This window comes from Mastigoproctus giganteus, chromosome 7 (genome assembly GCF_048544385.1).
Source record: "Mastigoproctus giganteus isolate SK-2022 chromosome 7, ASM4854438v1, whole genome shotgun sequence".
NCBI lineage: Eukaryota > Metazoa > Arthropoda > Arachnida > Uropygi > Thelyphonidae > Mastigoproctus > Mastigoproctus giganteus.
In genome coordinates this window covers 168,625,804-168,643,987 of record NC_143581.1, presented here as the reverse complement: position 1 = coordinate 168,643,987, position 18,184 = coordinate 168,625,804, and the positions used below count along the sequence as shown (strand labels likewise).

Here is an 18,184-nt window from a genome sequence, read left to right as displayed (position 1 = left end):
TGCCTTAGCCGAATCATTTGCCAGTATATCAGGTGTATCCACCTACGACCCAATCTTTCAGAAAATTAAAAAATCATCAGAGCAGCATAAGATCAATTTCTCCACTAGAGTTTCACACCCGTACAACCAGCCATTTACATTAACAGAACTTTTAGGGGCGCTCAATAAAACTTCCAGTAGTGCTGCTGGTCCAGATGGGATCTACTACATCATGATAAGCCAACTAAACAACAGAACAAAAAGGGTATTGTTAAAATATTACAATCGAATATTTCTAGAAAATACTTACCCAAACTCCTGGCGTCACTCAATTATACTAGCCTTTCCAAAGCCAGGAAAGGATCGCAGCTTTCCACATAATTACAGGCCGATTTCACTGACCAGCTGCTTAGGCAAAGTCTTGGAAAAAATGGTTCACAGGCGACTAACGTGGTTCCTGGAAACTAACAACTTGCAAAATAACAATCAGTACGTGTTTCGAAAGAACCGGTCCACGTTAGATGTAATGATAAAAGCAGAAGCAAACATCCGAAATGCCTTCATAAGGGGACAACATCTGGTCATGATCAATCTTGATATTGAGAAAGCCTTTGATAACACCTGGCGATACGGTGTACTTCAAGATCTTCATTCTTTTGGCTTGAGAGGTCATTTACCCCACTTTATACAAAACTTCCTATGCCACAGAACATTTCAAGTTAGATACATGAACAATTTATCTTAATCATTTGTACAAGAGGAGGGTGTTCCTCAGGGGTCCATTCTTAGTCCGACGTTATTTTCAATAAGAATTACAAACATGACACAGGATGTACCTAATACAGTAGAATCGTATATGTTCGCTGATGACCTTGTTGTTTCTTGTCAATCCCAAACCATGAACACCATTGAAAGACAACTCCAAATTTCCATCGCTAAAATTGAATCATGGGCATTGCAGAATGGCTATTCCCTATCAGAAAAGAAGTCTAGTGCAATTCATTTTTGTAAAAAACGCAAACTTCACCCAGATCCAGAAATATTTTTAAAAAACAACCTGATTCCTGTCACTAACAGTTTCCGACTGTTGGGGTTATACTTAGATAACAAACTAAATTTTGCTTCCCATATTGCTTTCCTTCGAACTACATGTCTAAAAAAACTGAACATCCTGAGAGCAGTCTCTGCTAAGTCCTGGGGTGCTGACAGAAGCTCTCTCCTTCATCTGTATAGAGCTTTAATAAGATCACGATTAGATTATGGATCACCTGTCTATGACTCTGCTAGGAAAAGTTCACTATTACGTCTGAACACCATACAGCATAGTGCTCTTAGGATAGCTGTGGGAGCCTTCAGAACATCTCTGGTCCACAGCCTGTATATTGAGGCAAATGAACCCCCTTTGCATCTCAGGAGAAAATCCTTATTGTGTAAGTATGCAGCAAAAATTAAAAGCATGCCATTCCACCCTAGCTGGCAGTACCTGTTTGATCCTCAATATGCTGAATTATATCACAATAAGCCTAATGAAAACCGCCCTGCAGGGATTCGACTGCAAGAACTCACGATCAGTTGGGATCTTAAATTTCACAACATATTCCAAGACCTTGCTACTCCTGAAACTCCCTGGACTGAATTCTCACCTCTCTGCGACAATTTCTTTTCAAGATGGGGAAAATCCTCTCTGGCAAATATAAACTATCAACAGCTCCATAAAACTCATTTGTTGGAAAATTCAGATAAAGTACCTATCTATACTGATGGCTCCAAAACAGATGCAGCTGTTGGTGCTGCAGCAGTTTCTTCTACCTTTTCAGATGCTGTGTCTCTTCCTACGGAATGTACTATCTATACTGCAGAATTATTTGCTATTAAACTAGCTCTAGATACAACAGCTGTATAAAGCAATCCCTGATATACACAGACTCCTTAAGCGCAATCACTGCCATTCAAACTACCATGTCGCCCTCACATCCGATTCTTAAAGAGATACGGTCCAAGTTATTTTACTGTCAAAAAGCCAACCAGAAGGTTACCTTCTGCTGGATACCTGGTCATGCAGGCATTCCAGGTAATGAACAAGCGGACGCCGCCGCTAAACACCCTGACTCAAGCACTTCCAGGCAACAAACAGTGCCCTACACCGACTACAAATCCATCATTGAAACATCATGTAGGAAGCAATGGTCTGACCTCTGGAAAGCTCAAATAAATAATAAACTGCTGCAGATAAAAAAAGAGCCAAAATTGTGGACATCTAGTATTAGGAAAAGCAGGCGACAAGAAGTAATTCTAGCAAGGCTCCGCATTGGACATTCACATCCAACTCATCTGTATTTGCTTATGGGAGAGAACCCTCCTCAGTGTTTGTTGTGCCAGTCTCAGTTGACAATATATCATATTCTCATTGAATGTCCCCAACTTTCAACTACCAGAAAATCAACCTTTACATCCCTATCCCATTTGAAGGAACCGATTACCTTATTGCAGATTCTTGGCAATGATGCAAATTTGGAGGAACTGTTTACTTATTTGAAACAGATAAATCTTTATAATAGCCTATGATCACAATAACATGAGAAATTAGTGATAAGCAAATATCGAATAGGCACAATATGGCCCAAGAGGCCCTTGTGCCAGAAAACCCAAATACAACAACAACAGCTAGCCACACACCCTTTGTAAATCACATTTTTGTTATATCGAAGGGTACTGTTTCCAGTGGGTTTAAGGTTTCAAGTATGTTTCGTATAGTATTAGTATGGCCAAATGATGCAGAGAAGCAAACTTAACATTTATGCACCTTTGTGTATGGGTTGGCTGAGCAAGAGTAATGATGCCATCAACATTTAACTTGCTCAATTCATTCAAAGCCTTAAACACCTTGAGCAGGTCTCCTTACATGTGCCTTGTATCCAGACATTTCAGTTTGCAGAACTGAAGACTTTCTTGATAAGGGTACTTTTTTGTTTCTCTTCTCAGCATCTTCTTCAACAAAACCACATCTTTCCTAAAATGGTGCTTAAAATTTCTGGATAGTAGTGGCCTTACTATTACTTTATACAGTGGAACAATTAGTTCCTCCCTGCTGCCAAAATTCTTATGTATAATTGACAAAAGTCCATACGTTTTTCTAGCAGTCCATCTGCACAACTCAGAGAACATCACGTCTAATTGCACAATTATCCCCTAGTTCTTTTTCATTCTCTACTTTTGTCAGTGGGATACCACACAGTATCTTATTCTGAGATTACTGCTATCCATATGCAGTACAGTCATCTCTGCTATTACGTGTTTTGTCAATGAAAATTGGCTGTAACACAATTGATGACTACGTGACTGCTATTTGTAAAATGTGAACTTTCGCGTATGTCTGTTGGCTTTTATGCAATTTCAGCCTCAGTATTTCAAGTTTCGCAGCGTGCAGATTAATGTTCTTGTTTATAGTACAGCATGACCACCAGGTCAGTGGAGTTTACAATAAATCATCAATACACATGTTAATCATATTTAGCCTTCATGGGCTTGAACTCCAGTCCACTCAAAGAGCGCGTACTACTGCACTCACACTCCTGACCACTTCGCTATGTCAGGCCTGTACAAATTTACACCAACAGAGTCTCCGTGTCAACACCACATGCCCAGTTTACTCGTGTTCTTTGTTGTGGAGTGGTTGAGAGGTACTCCATAATTTTTTTTTTTTTTTTTTTTTTTTTGCAAATTTTTCTGTGTTACACATAAATGTGGGAGGACAAAGTGACAAGAATGTTTACAGAAGCGTTCTGGTGATCAAATTGTTGGTGGTGGTGAATGTAAAAGAAAGGCTATAATACTTGAAGAGAAGCTAGATGTTATAAATCATTTTGAATGTAATGAAAGGTTATGTGACACTTCATGCAACAGGAATAAAGGAGTCTATGTAAAAAAAAAAAATTAAAGACAACAATAAAACCAACAAAGCTCCAACAATAAAAAAATTATTGTTGGAACAGGCCTGAGTGCTAGCAAATCTGTGAGGTCATGACCAAAGGAAGTTGATTAGATGGAGTGACTTCTAAATGTGTGGTTAGAAGATCAAATGAAAAAGTGATCTGGGGCAAGTTTTCTCACCATAAAAGAGAAAACCTTACCAATTTATGAAGACCTTAAGAAAAAAGCTGAATATTCCTTTTGCACTAGTAGTGACTGCTTTGCTGGTTTTGAGAACTGCTGTGCTTTCCAAAATGTAAAGCTGTGTGATGAAGCTGCCAGTGCAGATCAGGAGGTTGTGAAGTTATTTCTTTATAGGGAAAAAAATGATCACGGAAGAAGTCTAGAAGTCTACTACTTAGGTCAATTTTTGATGAAACAGGTTTGTACTATAAGTGAATGAAATCATGAACATACATTTCTAAGAGTGAAGCACAAGCTTCAAGGTTGCAAAGGATTGTATGGCTGTGACGATGGTTCCAATACTAGTGGCTACTTAAAAGCTTAAGCCTGTGGCACTGTATGATTCTACCAACCTATGAGCCTTGAAAGGATACCTTATGTCTACCCTAGGTGTCTACTTTAGGTCAAGCAAAAGAAGTTGGATGAGGGGGTGAATTTTTTCTGACTTTATTGTTCTTGAAGGGGTGTTTTTAAAAATTATTACAAGAAAAAAAAATGGATTTCAAGATTCTCCTCATTTTGGATAATGCACCAAACCATCGCACCGTTGCTGAGCTTTCTGTAAACATCAAAGTTCTATTTCTGCATCCAAGCACGTCTTCTCTCCTTCAGCCCATGGACTAAAGTGTGATAGCAGCTTTTAAAGCGTATTATTTAAGGTGCATATTTAAGAAGATGATTGCAGCTGGGGGGGATAATAAGGGAAGTGTTCTTGAATTTTGGAAGAGCTTTAACATCAGGAATGCTATTGATATCATTGTGAAAGCGTGGGGTGATGTCAGTAATTGCTGCTTGCATGCTGTTTGGCAGAAGCTTCTCTCAGATTTTATTCATGATTTTAACAGCCTTAAATCATCAGAGGAGCTCCCAAGAATCAAAGAACATTGCATTACTCTTGCAAAACAAGTTGGATTTGAAGAAGTGGAGAGTGAGAATATTGAAAAGCTGATCTACAACAATTTGTTCCCGAAAGGGAATTGGAAGCTGGAGATGAAGTAGTAGTCCAGAATGCAGCCCAATGAGAGCTTTCCACTTCTTTTTTGTCTTCTATCCTGAGAGAAGTTGATAAGCAGTTTCAGTTCTTAGAAGATAATTATCATGCAGAATGCAGTAGAATAGCTGTTTGTGGATTAAGGTCTTATTTGGCATTCTATGAACACCGTTATGAAAGAAGAAAAATGGCAAAGTAGCAAAAACTGATGTCTTTTGTTTTTTAGCTCCCCCCCCCCCCAAACACAGTCAGAAGACAACTACAGCCAACCTCTTCTTGTTTAACCATTTCTCATTCTAATCCTACAACCACAATCGCACCTGAAAGTGATAATAATGATCCTCTGCTCATGTCTTCATAACTCAGAAACCTCATCAAGCCTAAACCTTCCTCCTCTCCCATCAAGTTATCTTTAAAATTTTCAATCGAAGTGTTAAATTTACTTACTATTTCATTATTAAATATGAATTTAGCTTGTATTTAAACTGTACTATCCTTTGTGTTAGGCTGACTACAAAATTTATTTCAATTTTGAGTTTTTGTGATCTGCTCCTAACCCTATTTTTTCCATAAGCTCTTTTTTAAAGTGAAAGTGATTTTCTATAGTGTCAGGTGTCACAAGAACACAACTATTGCATTAAAGCAGAAATGACTTTGCATTTGTTAGTGCTAAACTTCACTTGATTACTTTTTAAAACATATGCCTAATTTTTCTGGATCCTGTTGCAGTTACATACACTGATTGCTGCTGTTAATTACTCTTCCAACCTTTGTATCACTGCAAACCTAGACATTAAGCCTGATGTGCCTTCATCAGTATTATTAATAAATCTTGAAAGCAACAATGGGCCTGCCATTAATAGCATAAGAACAAAAGACAGTGCCCATTGATAACCACCTTCTCCCATTTATGCTATTTCTTTTAATATAATTGGATATATCCTCTTATTTACTATTTCATTATTAAATATGAATTTAGCAATGCAGACAGGCTGCCAGGGCAGGTCATGGGGTGTTGTCAATGATATACAGGAATTTTGTTAGCAGGGAAAAGGAGGTGATTGTCCCTCTGTATAAGGCAATGGTCAGGCCACGCCTTGAGTACAGCATGCAGGTCTGGAGGCCTCATTTTAGGAAGGATGTAGATTTGCTTGAGCATGTATAGGGCGCCTCCGTAGCCAGTTGGGAAGGAGCAACAGTGCGTAGCACACGCTTCTTGATTGGACCGGGGTTTGAGCCCATCACCACAAAATACGGAGGATGCGGAAAGGTTAGGGAATGACCACCACATATTCCCGGAGCAATATGGCCTTAGTTGTTAATGCTCCTAAAAACCAAACAACAAAACAACACATGTACAGAGAAGGGCAACAAGATTGGTGAGGGGAATGAAGGGATCCTCTTACCAGGAGAGGCTTAAGTTCTGCAAATTGCAGCAGCTGGAGACTTCAATCAGATTGAGGTGCTACACACCTCAATCAGATTACCTCGGCACCTGCGAGGTAATCTGATTGAGGTGTGTAAGACTTTAAATGGGTTGAGTACGCTGAATTCTGATGGGATTCTTCCACTTGTTCAGATTATGAACCTAAGGAGGCATAAATTGAAATTGAGGAAGGACAGTTGTAGAATAGATGTGCGGAAATTTGCCTTTAGCCAGTGGGTGGTTAATTGCTGGAACAAACTTCCATCTGTCGTTGTGGAAGTTGATAGGTTAAATATATTTAAGGAGGAACTGGACAAATATTTAGAGGGGATTGTTTTGTAATTTTTTTTTTTTTTTTTTTTTTTTGCTGATGCCGCATAAGCTCATACGCTTGCTTTCTTGCATCACATGCTACTACTACTTTCAGGCACCTTATTTACTTTTAGCTTCAACAATATCTCTTGCACTTTTCAGTTATCACAAAATTATTTAGCTCCCAGTTATAACTTGCTGTGCATCTAGTGTTCCCATCCCTAAAAACTTTGCAGGAGAATGTAGATATAAAATATTTATTTTGCATGTCAGCAACCTCAGTGATCATGGTATTCATATCTAGTGGCTAATGCAGTTCATCCCTTTTCTTTTCAAAACTTTCAAAGCTTTCTTTGCATTCTTTTCAAAGACATCATAATCTGCCTTGCTTGCCTAACCCCTTTGTGACTTGATTGCAGGCTAGTTTGTATTTAATGTAGGTTCTTGTGTCCCTTGATAATTTTTAATCATCCCATGTATTTTGCTTTTCTGCTACTAGCCATATCAGTTCATGTGACATGCCTGACGTAGCCGAGTGGTCAGGAGTGAGAGTGCATAGCACGCGTTCCTTGAGTGGACCGGGGTTCAAGCCCGTGACTACTAAATACGATAAATATTTGTATTGACGATTTATTGTAAACTCTACTGACTTGGTTGTCGTGCTGGAGTATAAACAGAAAAAAAAAAAAAAAATTGTTTATCTCTAAACCTTGAACTATCTTGTTGGTATAAAAAGCTTAGTAGCTTTTATGATTACTTCCCTGAATGCTTCTCATTTAAAATTTGCAGTTAGTAACATCATCAGTTGGTCTCATTTGGGAATTTGTGAACGGTCTATAACCTCTGTAGTCACCTTTAAATCAAAATCCCTTCCCTTTAACCTTGACAGTAGTTATACCTTTGAATAGATCCTGCATCAGTATTTTGATCACTCCCACCTCATGGGACTCTGGGTGCCAAGCATTATAGTGATCAAGTGATTCTCTGAGTGATTTCTAGAAATTTTTCTCAAAAATATAGTTTAGTTTCAGTTGTAAAAGTTCTCTTACTTTCCTATCAATTAATAGACAACTTAGTCTTACAAATAACAAGCAATTTTCAGAAAGGAAAAAACACCTTTCCTCTATTCCCCTTTAAACTAACGTACTACACTAACTTTTATACCATTTGGTCACTCTAGCGGCACTGCTCCTGCCTCTCCATGGCAAGGCTGGTAATCTGGGAGAAGAAACCTACTCTCCCAGGAGCAAAGAGGGAAAACACTGTTTCCACCTTTAGAGCCTTTGAGCTCAAGACGAGATGCAAATGACAATTATAATGATGTTTCTCAGCCCAAAAGGGTGAAAACAACTCTTGAAGAGGAGATACCAGCACTCCTCATTCTGTTCTCTCTCGCTCTCTTAGACCAGCTTCTGAGTAAGTTATCACCATTCCTTGTTCATAAATGTATTGAGTCTGCTGCAGGTTCACAGAAAATGGTAAGGCAACTCCAGTCTAGGGATATTCTGGTAGAGACCACGAAATCCCAACATTCTGCAAAGTTATTCATGCTGACTACCTTTGGTGGACAACCAATAAAAGTTACTCCCCATGCCACTCTAAACTCCTCAAAGAGAATAATTGCAGAATAGAACTTATTAAATGTATCAGAGGAGAAAATTGCCCAAGAGCTATGTGAACAGAGTCATCCAAGCAAGAAGAATCATGACTGAGAAAGACTGTATCCTTGTTCCCACAAGGAGCATAATTCTCACCTTTAGCTCTCCCATCCTACCAACATCTGTTAAAGCAGGCTATCTCCATTACCATGTCTGTCCTTGTATCCCTAACTTAATCAGGCACTTTAAGTGCCAAAAATATGAACACTCCCAAACTACATGTCAAAGTGCGGCAATATATCCTGATTGTGGATCAAAGGAGCACAATCAATCTGAATGCACTGCTACCACTTCTCATTGCCCAAAATGTAAGGGTAATCACCTGACTTTTTCCAAAATATGCGAACTATGGAAGCAAGGGAAAAAAATCCGAAAATATAGTCGAGAATAAAGTGACATATTGAGAGACGAGAAGACAAATACTCAAAACTGAGCCAAAGCATTCATATGCCACGGCTGCTAATTGATTTCTGTCAGTAGGTATACAAAGTGATGTTACTGTTCCTTCAAATATATCTGTTGCTAATTGGGCATGTTCCATGCTCTCTGCTTCCAAACAGTGTCCTTCGCAACAAAAAACTGAACAAGCCAAAGATCTGCAGAACAGCATAAGATTAATTTTTCTATGAGTGTGTCACATCCATACAGTGAGCCATTCACATTAACAGAACTGTTAGGGGCATTCAATAAAACATCCAGTAATGCTGTTGATCCAGATGGGATCTGTTACATAATGGTAAAACAACTTAACAACAGATGTAATAAGCTATTACAACTGAATATTCTTAGAAAATACTTATCCAGCCTCCTGGTTTCACTCAATAGTTCTAGCCTTCTCGAAGCCTGGAAAGGATTGTACCTTTCCACATAACTACTGGCCAATTTCACTGACTAGTTGTTTAGGCAAAGTCCTGGAAAAAATGGTACACAGGCGGCTAACATGGTTCCTGGAAACAAACGACTTGCTAAACAGTAACCAGTACTGGTTTCAAATGATTTGGTCTGCACTAGATGCGTTGACAAAAGCAGAAGCAAACATCTGTAATGCCTTCGTTAGGAGACATCTGGTCGTGATTAATCTCGATATTGAGAAAGCCTTTGATACCACCTGGCAATATGGCGTATTCCAAGACCTTCATTTGTTTGGCTTGAGAGATCATTTACCCCAATTTATGCAAAACTTCCTACGCCATAGAACATTTCAGGTTAGATATATTAAAAATTTATCCAAATCATTTGAACAAGAGGAAGGTGTACTGCAGGGATCCATCCTCACTGCAACATTATTCGCAATAAGAATTGCAAACATGACACAGAATCATATGTTTGCTGATGACCTCATCTCTTGTTAATCTCAAGCTATGACTACCATAGAAAGGCAACTTCATTTTTCCGTAGCTAAAATAGAATGATGGACACTATGGAATGGTTATTCTTTAAGAGAAAATAAATCCACTGCAATTCATTTTTGTAAAAAATGCAAACTACAAAAAAACAGCCTGATTCCTATTACCAACAATTTTCGACTGTTGGGGTTATGTTTAGATAATAAACTTAATTTTGCTTTTCACATATCTTATCTTTGAACCACTTGTCTTAAAAAACTGAACATCCTAAGAGCCGTCTCTGCTATGTTCTGGAGTGCTGATAGAAGCTCCTTCTTATGCCTTTACAGAACCTTAAACTGATCACGCTTGGATTAAGGGTCACCTGTCTATGACACTGCTAGGAAAAGCTCCCTATCACATCTGAACACCATCTAGTGCCCTTTGGATAGCCGTAGGAGTATTCAGAACATCTCCGGTTCACAGCCTGTATACTGAGGTAAATGAACTTCCCCTGCATCTCAGGAGAAAAACTATCGTGTAATTATGCAGCAAAGATTAAAAGTATTCCATCCTGCCCCAGCTAGCAATACCTGTTTGATCCTCAATATGCCATTCCGATACCACAATAAACGTGATGAAAACTGCCCCACAGGGCTTCAACTGCAAGAGCTCATGCTCAGTTGGGACATTAACTTTCAGAACAGATTCCCAAGACCTTGCTACTCCCGAACTTTCCTGGACTGAATTCTTACCTCTCTGTGACAATTTCTTTTTAAGATGGGGAAAATCCTCCTTGGCAAACAGCAACTTTCAACAGCTCCATAAATCTCACTCCTTGGAAAACTCAGAGAAAGTACAAATATATGTTGATGGATCCAAAACAGATGCGGCTATAGATGCTGCAGCAGTTCCTTCCACCTTCTCAGTAGCAGTGCCTCTTCCTACTGAATTCAGTATCTATACTGTAGAATTGTACGCAATAAAACTGGCCCCCAGATAACATAATCAACTACCATATTAAGCAGTCTCTGATATATACAGACTCCTTAAGTGCAGTCACTTCCATTCAATCTACCTTTTCTCTCTCTCATCCCATTATTAAAGAGATCTGATCCAAATTATTTTACAATCAAACAGCCTGGTTTCCTGGTCATGTCGGCATTCCAGCTAATGAATGTGTGGATGACGCCGCTGAACATCCCGACACTGGATCTTCCAGTCAACTTAAAGTGCCCTATACTTGACTACAAATTCATTATTAAAACAACATGCAGGAAACAATGGTCTCACCTCTGGAATATTTCAAATCAATAATAAACTGTTGCAGATAAAAAATGAGCTACAACTGTGGACATCTAGTTTCAGGAGAAGCAGGCAAGAAGAAGTGATTCTGGCAAGGCTCCAGATCAGTCATTTGCATGCAACTTATCTGTATTTGCTTATGGGAGAGAACCCTCCTCAGTGTGTCTTTTGCTAGTCGCTGCTAACAGTAATGTATATTCTTATTGAATGTCCCCAACATTCAACTATCAGAAAATCCAACTTTAGCTCCCTATCCAACTTGCAGGAACTCTTAACCTTATCACATATTCTTGGTAATGAAGCAAATTTCTAGGAACCGCTTAATTATCTAAAGCACATAAATTTTTACAATAGCATTCAATCACAGTGATACGTGAAATTAGTGATAAGTAAATAATTAATGGGCACAATATGGCCTAAGAGGCCCTTGGGCCAAAAACAACCCAAAAACAGCAGGTTCCTTTATATGGATATTTTTAATGCATGAAGAGTCACTGCTGATCATCAGATCAAGAGTATTTCCTTCTCTTTTTCTGTTGTAGAAAAAGAGAAAGCAGAAAGTTTAAATCCAGAAAATTCTTTACAGTGTCTGCATTTGATGACTTCACTAGTACTTGAAATTCAACAGATTTGTTTACTATACTCCTAGCATTACTACACATGCAAGTATACATGCACTTGTTTCTGCTCTTAGTAGCCTTAATATGCACATATATTGCTTTTTCTGTGAGGATCCCCAGCAGGCCTTGTAATCTGCAACATTTTGCTTTCCATATTGCTGTGTCTTAGTAGAAAGTGTATCTCAGGAGTAGAACAAGTGCAAGATAATATTTGCAAATAATATCTCTGTTTACCTACAAATTATCTTGAAATTTTTAGCATTACCATCCTTTGTGTTCATGATTAATTGTAGATACAATTCAGAGTGGGGGGGGGGAGATTGTCTCTGTCAGCCTTTGTTTCATTTTGGCTTCCAGAGGCCAAAATTCTTTCAAGTTTAGATCCAGAGTTGTTGAATTGAATCAGATGATGCATGAATAGATATACAGGATATTACTGCTTCAAAGAAAGAAGAAGCAGTTTTGTTTTTTGCAGAAGTTTTATAAATGTATTTTTACCATTTTTTTAAATTCTAATTTTGATTATTTGATTTTTAATCTCTATTTCACATTGATGTTGGCAACCAAATTAAAATAAGAATAAGTTAATATTTAAAATCACTTGTGTACTAATTTACTTTTACAAATTTTAAAAATTCCTTAAAGAACTTGCTACCCAGAACTATCTTCTAGTGCAAAGCTTACCTTGGAGAATGTCAAGCATTCAGAAATTGGTTAATGTAACACCATGTGTCACTCAACCATTGGTCAGGAGATTGCTTTGTAATATACCTCATTGGTCAAAAATCTGCCAGTCACATCTGGCCATCTTAGTAGTTTTCTTATAGCCCACTGATTAATTTTTGATCTCTGTTAATTATTTTCTGGTGTGCTGCTGAAACAGTTAGCTATATAATGTTGCTTATGATATCTCAAAAGTGTTAACAGGCCTGAGTCATTCCAGTATGTTTATGGGGGAGGGGTGGGAATTGACTTTGCAATTCCAAAAACATGTATTTATTTGATTCATTGAGAAGGAATATGCATTATACATTTGTTATAAGATTGAAGAAGAGAATAAAAGCTTGGCTCCCCATATATATTTTTGTTTGTGTTCTAAGTCATGAGAGGATGTTCACAGGGTTATCAGTGTAATTCATCAATGCAGATGGAGAGCCAAATGTCTGGATTTTCTTAAAAGTCTAAACATACCATATTTATATGTTGCAGATTAGACAATTATTTTGGGTAGGAAAGTTATGGTTCTTGAATGATAACTTAAACTCACACAGTAACACGTAATGAATTGTTCACATAGTATTGTTGAAATAATACTAAAATAGTATGAATTTGCTGTTACCTTGTTTGGAAAGTTCTAGGTTCAGATCTCTTACTGACAGGAACGATTTGGTGATGCCTTTGATTTAATTAATATCTGGGAGTTGAATCTCACACTCCTTTTTATCAATCTTTACATTCAATTTAGATATGATACGCCCATTCCTTGTGATCTGAATTGTTTTGGTGTCATTCTAAACAAACCATTTAAAAAACCAACTTTTTAAAAATAATATTAACAATGCTGATTAGCAAAATCAATTTATAAATAGCAAGCTATTGCGTTGACTCAGTAGAATACCTGTGGAATACTTTTCTAATGGTTTTCATATTGTTTTCAGAAAATATGCCATGAAATTCTTAGGCCCAGTATTCCAGTATATTTTAATAAACCCTGTTTGCCCATTACAACATGCTGTTCTGAGAATTTCAACCTTTGAGCTCTTAGCACAGCTTAATGAAGATGAATTTTGGGATTTTATTTTCCTTTGCATTCCATGGCTGCAAGTATGTTTTTATTTAGATTTTTAGTATTAAAAAAATTCTCTTTTTTATACAGTTAAATCCTGCAGAAAATGTCTGCTTAAGATCAGTTGTATTTAAACACAAATTAAATTTAAAAGTTTCCATTTCCATGTTAGATAAAATTTTTTAATAGCTCTTTAAAATAGGCTGAAATTTATGATTTACCTTTTCAGCAACACTACTTAATTTTACAATTTGCTCTTTTAGTAACACCACATTTTTCATATGTCAGCTCTGGGGATTATGTACATAGATCTATATTTTGAAGTTGCATTACTTGTCTGATTGGTGCACTATAGCCATAGAAGCTAATGTGCCAATAAACAACCATACCACACACACACACACTTGTCTGATTTTAGCATATAAGAGCTGAAATTCAAGAATATCTATGGAATTGAGATCAAGAATTTGATAAAACTTAGAGTAATACATAAATTGGATGATGGAACTACATCAGAAAAGTAGCAAAGGTGTTTCTTTTTCAAATTGTTTTAATCAGGGTTTTTTTTAATTCTGATTTGATTTGATTGTTGACAATAGATTTACTCTGTATTGGACAATAAAGTTAAAATAAGAACACATTAATACCTCAATCATAAATGCTTTAACATTAAAGCATTTATGTACAAAGTTTTCATTTTTGTAAAATTTCAGAATTCTGTGAGAAACTCATTCTACAGGACCACTGCTAAAGAAAATTCATTGTGGGGGACCTACCCACATATATTAAACTCACAGCTGAATGGGTTAAATAGTGATTATCACTTTGTGTTAATATTAATTTAAAATACATACAGTAGAACCTCATAAATCCAACAGCATAGCGACCTAGTGCTAGCTGGATTTTTTGAACTTAATATTTAATTGTTGGTAGTAAAGTGCATGAGTTGAATATTTTTAGTTTTTCAACTACTGCTGAAAGATTCAGTGTTCTGATAGTGACAAAATAGTATTGCTCGCATAGCATATTGCTCGCTATGGGAAACTTTCTTATGCCAACTGAAGCAACTTAAAAAAATGTCAGTGATAATCAAACTCAGTGATGTGTGTCTCTCATTGGTTGCTCCTCACCATGGATGATTGATAGCCACCTACCTTCATTCAAATTGCACATCATGTAAACTTAAAAGCAAACAAATTTTATAATTTTTCTTTTCTTTTTTAAACATAAGTTAAATGTGGTAGGAACAAAAATTAAAGACTTTCAAATTTCTTTACATGATTAACTTTTATTGTTGTATGCATGCAGCGAAGTTTCCAAGGTGATTTCATGCATCACTACTGTATTTAGCATTAGCAGAGGCATATGATGCAAGAAAGCAAACTTATGCAGCATCAGCCAAAAAAAAAAAAAAACCTTCCCATTTCACCCCTCCATTCACTCCAAAAGTTTGTCCAGTTCTTCCTTGAATTTATTTAAGCTATCAACTTCCACAACGAGAGATGGAAGTTTGTTCCAGCAATCAACTACGTGCTGGCTAAAGGCAAATTTCTGCACATCTATTCTGCAACTATCTTTCCTCAATTTGAGGTTATGCCCCCTCAGGTTCATAATCTGAGCAAGAGGAAGAATCCCATCAGCATTGAGCCTTCTCCAACCATTCAAGGCCTTATACATCTCAATCAGATCACCTTTCAGGTGCCTAGCCTCCAGATGCTGCAATTTGCAGAACTTAAGCCTCTCTTGGTAAGAGCACCTCTTTGTTCCCCTCACCAGTTTTGTTACCCTTCTTTGTACTTGTTCTTACAACTCTACATCCTTCCTAAAATGAGGCCTCCAGACCTGTATGCTGTACTCAAGGTGTGGCCTGAGTACAGCATTTATACAACATTGCCTTATACAAAGAAATAAACACCTTATCCCGCTAGCAAAATTCCTGTGTACCATTGACAAGACCTCATGACCTGCTCTAACAGCCTTTCTGCACTGCTCAGAAAACTTCATCTGATGCTGTAAGTTAATGAAAAAGAAACTGCTCATTTTTTAAGTTTATGTTATGTACAGTTTGATTGGCAGTAGCTGTCATTTATGATTAGGTACAGCCAACAAGCGAGAGTTATCATTTGACTGTCCAATGAATAATAAATGCATTTATGGTAAAATAAATGTATTCCTCATGGCAAGTGGTTAGTAGTAGCAAATGATGAAAGAAAGCAAATGTAACACCAGCCAAAAAAAGGGAAGAAAAAAAAAAAGCACTTCCTATATCATCTGTTTAGTCTTTCTAATGGTTTGTCTTAGTTCTTGAATTTATTCACATTGCCCACCTCAATAAAACCAGATAGAACTTTGTTTAAACAGTCAACTATCTCTAGTTGAAGGCAGATTTCCACATGTCTGTCTTGCAACCATCCTTCCTCAATTTGAATTTATGCTGCCTCATGTGGTTACTGATCACGAGGAAGGATTCCACTGGCATCGAGTTTATTCAATCCCTTCAAACCTCTGAATACCTCAATCAGATCTCCTCAAAAGTGATTGTCTTCAGATGCTGAAATTTTTAGAACTAAAGCCTTTCTTGGTATGAGCACTCTGTTGTTCCCTTCACTAATATCATTGCCAACAGGTCTACATACTTCCTAAAATAACGATCTTAAACCTGTACAAAGTACTCAAGATGTAGCGTGATCATTGCTTTATATAATGAGATAATCACCTTATTTACCCTAGAAAAATTCCATTCCTGTATATCATTTGACAAGACTCATGTGCTGCCCTAAGCCTATCTGCACTGTCCAAAGATCTTTGTCTGACTCAACAATTACCATCAGGACTTTTTTATTCTCCACTGTTGTTGAGTATGGTACCACACATTTGGTTTTTTATTCTGGGATTACTGCTACCTAAATTAATGGAGGCACTGGTTAAAGAAGTACTGCAGGATCATCTAGACAAGACTTCAGTTATAGCTTGGACATGGCATGGGTTTGTTAAGGGAAAGTCTTGTCTAACCAATTTGATTGGATACTATGACGTGGTCACAAGGAACTGGATGCAAAGAATAATTTTGATATCATATATTTGGATCTTAGAAAAGCCTTTGATACTGTTGCACATGGAAGACTGCTGCACAAATTGGAGCAGTGTGGCATTGGAGACAAATTGCTGCTATGGATAAAGGGATGGTTAAGTGGGAGAAGTCAGTGGTAATCATGGGACAGTACTCTTCATGGACTAATGTTATTAGTGGAGTCCCTCAGGGTTCAGTGTTGGGTCCATTTTTGTGTTCTGTATTTATTAATGATATTGATGAAGGTATATCAGGCTTAATGTCCAACTTTGCAGATGATACGAAGGTCGGCAGGGTTGTTGATGACACTGACAGTATACTGCTGCAACAGGATCTAGAAAAGTTGAGCAGATGGGCTGAGAGGTGGCAACTGAAGTTTAACATTGACAAATGTAAAATTGACAAATGTACTGCATACTAGGTGGTAGATGACTTTCATCAACCGGTGAAATACCACCACTTTGCTTATTGGAGGCTTGAAGTGGTGAAACCCATGTTTAGTCTCTAGAGCAAAGTTTCCGGCACCCCCTCCCCCCCACCCCATACTTCTCCTTCAACCCATGCATGGTACTAAGTACTATAGGTTTTGATACCTTTCGTGTTTGGGGTTTTCATAAAAAAAAAAAAAAAAAAAAAATATGGGAAGCAGTAACCCCAGAGTAACATGGTAGAGAATGAAAAGGATCTGGGGGTAATTGTGCAGGCAGATATGAAGTTTTCTGAGCAGTGCAGACGGTCTGCAAGAGTAGTTCATGGTGTCTTGTCAATGATATACAGGAATTTTTCTAGCAGGGATAAGGAGGTGATTATCCCCTTGTATAAGGCAATGGTCAGGCCACACCTTGAGTACTGTATACAGGTCTGGAGTCTTCATTTTAAGAAGGATGTAGAGCTGTTCGATTGAGTATAGAGAAGGGCAAAGGATTAGTGAATGGAACAAAGGGTTGCTCTTACGAAGAAAGGCTTTAGTTTTGCAAATTACAGTGTTTGGAGACTAGGCACCTGCGAGGTTAACTGATTGAGGTGTATAATGCTTTGAATGGTTTCAGCATGCTCAATGCTGATGGGATTCTTCCTCTTGCTCAGAATAATCGCCTGAGAGAGCATAAATTCAAATCGAGGGAAGACATTTGTAGGATAGGTGTGCAGAAGTTAGCCTTTAGCCAGTGAGTGGTTGATTGCTGGAACAAACTTCCATCTGTCGTTGTAGAAGTTGATAGCTTAAATAGATTCAAGGCAGAACTGGACAAACATTTGGAGTGAGTGGATGGGTGAAATGAGAAGGTTTTTTTTTTCCCCCCTTTGACCGATGCTATATAAGCTTTCTTTCTTGCATCATGTGCCTTTACTAATGCTACCCATATGTAGTATCTTGCATTTGTCCATGTTAAACTTTAGTTTCCACTTCTCAGCTCAATTTTAAACCATTCAAGAATTACTTGTAGAAAAAGAGGCTGGCAAAGCGAATTTGGTGAAAATGGTATTGGAGGCAAATCAAATAAATTCAGAGGATGATAGTGCAGATAAATTCTGAAGTCCCAAATTTTACACTAAAAAGTA

The 18,184-nt window shown here is 37.6% G+C and overlaps 1 protein-coding gene across 1 annotated transcript in view; it reads left to right on the top strand.

Moving 5' to 3' along the window:
- The window catches only part of LOC150083320 (focadhesin-like), a 181,298-nt gene that overhangs the window by 117,693 nt on the left and 45,421 nt on the right, over positions 1-18,184 (top strand). The window contains exon 6 of the mRNA XM_090378475.1: positions 13,427-13,592. Coding sequence (XP_090234601.1) covers positions 13,427-13,592 — 166 coding nt within the window. The remainder of the gene's footprint in view (positions 1-13,426; positions 13,593-18,184) is intronic.